Source organism: Artemia franciscana, chromosome 13, assembly GCF_032884065.1.
Source record: "Artemia franciscana chromosome 13, ASM3288406v1, whole genome shotgun sequence".
NCBI lineage: Eukaryota > Metazoa > Arthropoda > Branchiopoda > Anostraca > Artemiidae > Artemia > Artemia franciscana.
In genome coordinates, this window is record NC_088875.1 from 18,376,677 (window position 1) to 18,382,676 (window position 6,000).

Genomic DNA, 6,000 nt, shown 5'->3' on the forward strand with positions numbered 1-6,000 from the left:
TATTTTACAAATACTAAACGAGAGCTAAACAAGGCGGTTTGAGGTTTTACGCAATTAAGTGCTATTTTTTAGCAAAAGTACTATAAGCGATACATACTTGATTTCCAAGCAGAACAAAAGCGGTAAAGGACTATCGAGAATATGAATAAAACACTTAAAATGAAAGATTGTGAATAAAACAATCTTAAAATACGCATATACCACTCGGTAAAGGTTCTCCTCGACTTAAGGGAACGATTTTATAGGGCTTAGGGTATGATCTGTATTATTCAGTAGTTTAATTTATGCTCCACGAAACATGCCAATCTGTAATTGAACCTATTGCAGCTCAATAACTTTATTATTGCACAAAGGAGGGAGTTAATAGCTCCTTCTCTAATGCCTGTGTGCACAAGAATCCATAGACCAGTCCTATTTGTCTGAGTACACGACTTGGGAAGTCACAGCTTATGGCATAGACTAGACAGACGAACTTTTAACACTATAACTATAAACTTAGACAGACTACGTTGACGATTAGTTAAACCGAGCCACGTGTTTACGCTGGAGTATGTCAATAAGAATGTTCAAATCATTGGTTATAGAACCTTGCCTTTTTTTAAGCTCCTAGATTTCATTTCAGAGACTTGTGATGAAGACTGTTCCCATGCTTTGCGTAGGATATTGCCACGATGTTCACAGTCAGTTTATTTAATTTTGTCAACTGAAATGAAGTGTTCTTTTATAGAAGTTTCCTCACACTGCTTTACTGTTGTCGTTATATTGGGCTTGCTGCACCAACGCTTTACTGAATTATTCTGTCTTGTAGCCTGCAGTTCTTTCATCTGACACAGTTGGTAGATCTCTTCAAATGTCCTCAAATTTAAAAGTGATTGGATTTGTGCAGCTAGCTGATTTGGGAAACCCGCCCCTTCTATCAAGACATTTAATAGTACCAAGGCCTGAATCGGGTATTTAAAAGTTTTTTCTTTCGTTATCACAGAATTGTAATTATTAACCTGAATACATGCTTTCCTAACATTGTAGGCTTTTTCTGTCGTATATAAGTAGATAAGATGCCAGAAGCGCTACAGATTGACTGGTAAGTGATGACGATGGCTAATTCCTAAACTTTCAGCAAACCGTAAAACTTAAAAAAAAAAGTCCAGATTCAACTAAAAAATGAAATTTCCAGAAAAGTTAAATATTATATAATTTTCTCCTCAAAAAAATGAACTTCATTTAAGGAAATATTACAGGTAGACCTATAATTTCTTATACTTTCTAAATTTGCATTAAAAACTTTTTTTTTAATTTTTAGTTCCCTCCTTAAAAATCGTCTCTTTTTTTATGTTTGGTAAGTCTGCTATAGCAATCGAATAAACTTTTTCAATTCATTTTGCAACGATATATATGATGACTGTAAATATATTATTGAGACAAAGAATTTAATAAATAAAGTTTAAATTTAGTACATTTTATTTTTACAACTGACCCATTTCTATAATTAAATTTGATAGCTCATATCTTAGAAATTATTGTATTGCATTGTTAAATTTTTTGGATTAATTACCTATAATCTAGCCAGTAAGGAGAATTTCAAATTTGTAAAGATTCCTTTCGTTCACTCCTGTGATAAGCTCTGTAAAGGTTTTTCCTTTTTTCCCTTTTTTAAGTTTTTCTAGATTTCCTGCCTTTCAAAAGTTGACTCGGCGATTAACCCTAAACAACAGCTTACTATATGTATTACTAGTTGAAAAATACTAGCACAGAATCTTATAAAAATGATGTGGAATTTTTTTAAGTGCCTATAATCTTCACCTAACAAGTTTGCATGATTTGCAGCATCAGTATTTGTCTGCCTTACTAATTGGCAGACTCCTTGCTGCCTTACTCCTGGCTAAGTGGTTGGCGGTCTGGTTTGAGAATGCTTTCTACAAGGGGGCACAGGTTTGATCCCTGTCGTAGCCAGTTATTTAATTTATAATGGGGGTCAGTGGTGTGACTATGTAAGCTCAGACAGAATTGACCCAGCTCTAAATAGGTATCTGTATAATTTTGGGGAAGGTAAGCAGGAAAGGGGTGCGAAAGCACAGGATGGCTGGCCCCCAACTCCCCATTGCACTTCCTGGCTAAAGGGCCACGAAACGGAGATCAGCACCGCCGGTTTGGACCTTGAGGGTAAAGTTCCATCATACTTACTTGCTTACTTAATAATTATAAGAAGCTTCATGTAAAAAATCCTAGTTATTGTTGGAAATTATATTTTCTCAAAAATCAAGAATTGATAAAATAGACGTATAAGAACTGACAAGATAGATGTGCTTTCGTGAGCTAGAAATCGCAGTTTGATGAAAAATTAGTGAAACTGCTGATCAGTCTGCGTTTAAATGGGAGATACATTTGTAATTACAATTTTCAAATTAATCTTTTCTTAAAACTTGTCCACAGGGAAAAGCAATGAGGAAAGCCTTGGACAGAATTTTTTATATATTGATAATTATATTATGTACTATGTAATTTGTATAATATTCCCCCCCCCCCACCAAAACAAAGGAAAAAAATCACATCGACGTTTCATGTTTGTGTGTTATATATTATATACCAGGTTTCGACACTAAGAGAAATAACCCGTTTTTGGAAAAAAAATAGAAATTACAGGAAACCATATAAGATATAATTTCTTGTAGTTTCTTTTTTCTTCCCAGGGGGGATTATTTCTCTTGTTGTCAAATCCTGATATATTAGAAATCTGGAATGTTTCTTGAGATTAGTCGTTTACGCGTAGCATAGAAGTGCGGTTTTATTATGTGTGTTGGAATGTATATATAAGACGCAAGAACTTTAAAAAATGGAATTCTCACAAAAATCACAACCAAGGCTCTGGGTTTATGAAATAAAATTGAAAGTCATTTTAAAAGTATTTTAAATAGTACAAGCTAATTTTCAACTTGAGCCAGAGTTAGAAAAGGGTACAAGTTCGATAAAAAAAATAAAAGAAGAATACAAATTATGAAGGAAAATGGTAACAAACAAAGGAAAAAAAAAATTAGTATTTTGTCATTATAATGTCAACATTATGTTTTTGGTAGCTAAACTTAAATTTTTCGAAAAAAAGTTAATTTTTAAGGTTAATTCCAACGAATTAGGGTGAAGTTGTTAATAGTGAGCTTATTTTTGCAGGCTTATCTGTGGTACCTGGTGATGCTTTAAAATCAGAAGCTAGTACTGATGAAGACTTGTCTATAGATGAAGGGAAAATTCCATCTTTTTGTGTTCTTCTCCATGCATCTTTAAAGGTAAGTTTTCTTTCTGACTTTATGCCATTATTATTCCTACAAACTTTTCACAGCGAAACGGTTGTCTGATCTACAAGGTATGTTCCGCTGAAAAAGTTCCTTATCATAACTGCCTACAGTTATATCTACAATCTAACCTCTGTTTGAGGCTGCGACACTTCTTAGCTATTTTCGAACTAAAATTCAATCCAATATATCTGATTGACCTTGATCATTGACCACTTGACCTTCGACCATTGACCTACCTATTGACCCTTAAAAAAAAGTCTTTATTAGGATGAACGGTGCCCGTTTATCATGTGTACCAGGACACACTGCCGAAATTGTTTGTGATTTTTTAGACAATAAAGTGTTCCGGTGCTCAACCGTCCACTCTGCTCCTTAGAGCTCTGGTGGGCTACTGTAGAGTTATGGTCATTTCCAAAACTTAAGCTGGTAATGAAAGAAGCATATTCTAAGTCTATTCGGACCCTCCAAACAGTTGCGAAGTTTTTTGGGACATTCAGACGAAAAACTTGTGACTGTTTTCAGCAGCTTTACAGTTTCCGGGGTTATATGGAGTCACTATGAAAAATAATTTCTGAGGACACACTGGCTAAGCATGACAAAACGAAAAAATTGTAAAGAAGAGCGAATGAGAATAATAGCAGCCAGTGAAAAATAGAAGTGAATTATGCAAATATTTTGGTCGGGACCTCTTAAGCGGAAAATAAACTAATAAAAAATACAGGTAAAAGTCCACAGAACAATGTAAAAAAATACTAAAACTAAAAGTAGAAGATTCTTTTCAAGTAGCGATTAAAGGGTAATTGAATAAAAATAGGATAGCGATATCGTCCCTGCAGAAATACCCTTTTTTCAGGGGAAAGGGGAAATCTAGAATTCAAACTATGAAATATTTTCTGGATTGAAAGTTTGTCTCCTATTAATTCCAGTCCAGGAGAACGAAAATCACATCGGAATCGAAAAATTGTCTCATTTAGTACCACATTTCCATCCTAAGTAAGGTCAGAGGGGGATGAAAAATCGTAATTTTCACCTTTGTAGTATTCACATCCAAATGAACGCCAAAATGTCCAGAAAGACCGCTTAAAAACATATCCAGAATCGCCCGTTTAGAAATACCCCTTTCATCGAGGGAAAGAGGGAAAATTTCAAATTTTAATTTCGCAATATTTTCTGGATTGTATGTTCGTTTCCTACTAATTTCAGTCCAGGGAGACCGAAAAGGCCACCAGAATCGAAATATCCTCTTATGTAGTACCTCATTTCCACTATATTTTTTTCAATCTGAACAGTATTTAATCTGAACTTTCATCCTCACGAACCCAAATCTGAACTGATAACTTTTCTCTTTTATTCTAAACCCGATTTTGTCGATAGTCCTCTGTTCACTGAGACCCCTCTTCCCCCATTTATATTCAGCGCGCAAGGACTGCTACCTTAACTTTAAACTACTACTACTAGCAACTCGCTACAACAGCAAGCTACCTGAGGCCAACACAGATACACAGGCCCCTCCTCCATCCCCACACTTTAAACCCCGCACACATATAGACTGGTTAATCTAATGTTTTCTGAAAAACAGAGAATGGAATAGGAATAATAGTCTATTGATAGTTCGAATTTGGCGTCGACAGAGGGTTTGAATCTGGTTGTTACGCTCAAATACGAGCTATCGACATTCCCACCTGCTCTATTCGAGTCTCATGAAGCCATGTGCCCGGCAGATAAGGGTGCACTTGCAGCTGATAAATGGAAGCAACAAAAACTGAGGTTCAACTAATGCCAACACGAAGATACCGCTATGTCATGGATGGTGGTTGGCTACTGGATTTGGTAGGATGAGGCACATTATCCACCTACTGAGAATTAGTTTCTTCTTGCGTAGCTTATGTACAGAAGTATTTCGCATTAGCTAACGTCATTTTTGACGACTATGCAAATGGGTTGACCATCAAAGATCACACCCATCAGAAGCAAACAAAAGGAAAACAATGTCCTACTATCAGTGTCACTTCTGCCACGAAGGTTGCTTGGAAGAAAGAAGATTTTCTCTTTCCAACTCAAACAATAAGTCTAATATTATAAAACTGATAGCTGGAAAACTTGTGGAAGCCAGGTGTTAAGCAAAAGAAGCCAAAGGTAATGCTGATGTTTTAGCACCAGAGGCTGTACATGCTTCAGCCGAGAACAGGGAGACCCTGCTTGATTGGAAATGAAACCGACTTGTTGGTTCTGCTAATACATTTTGCAAAACCCGACCAAATACCTCTTTATTTCCTGACTGGAGTTCCTGCTGATTCTGCAAAATTTTCGGCATCTGCTACTTGAGGATGAAGCTACCATCAGAGATTATACTTCTTTTCGCCCACGCCTTTTCAGGGTATGATAATACTATGCGATTACACGGTGTTAGTGAATTTTCAGTATTGAAAGCCACAACTAATGCCCTGTTTTTTGAAGCCTGTCAGATGTTTTATTGCTCTTCATCGAACGAGGAAGAACTGATTACAGAAGGCGACAAGGCTCTTCTACGCTTGTACCGACTTAAATCTGACGAACTCTTACCTGAACTCCGACACCGTCTGTTCATGTCAAAAGTAGCCAGTACGACTAGTTTTGTCCGCTCCGAATATTCAGCAGCCATACCTGCTGCTACAAAATACCACTACCTGCGTGTTTCATTTTAAATGATGATACGGTTGTGCCCAGCGACAGT

General features: G+C 36.3%; 2 protein-coding genes across 5 annotated transcripts in view; one reads left to right on the top strand and one right to left on the bottom strand.

Annotated features, from left to right (window-relative positions):
• LOC136034606 (integrator complex subunit 14-like) overlaps nt 1-6,000 on the bottom strand; it is a 372,471-nt gene that overhangs the window by 261,801 nt on the left and 104,670 nt on the right. The window lies entirely within an intron of this gene.
• The window catches only part of LOC136034608 (integrator complex subunit 14-like), a 213,728-nt gene that overhangs the window by 21,983 nt on the left and 185,745 nt on the right, over nt 1-6,000 (top strand). Inside the window, exons 5-6 of one of the 2 annotated variants that reach the window (XM_065715889.1) lie at nt 809-950; nt 3,163-3,282. In XM_065715889.1, coding sequence (XP_065571961.1) covers nt 809-950; nt 3,163-3,282 — 262 coding nt within the window. Of the gene's footprint in view, nt 1-727; nt 951-3,162; nt 3,283-6,000 lie in introns of those variants that run through there. The other variant, XM_065715890.1, reaches the window with a different exon arrangement.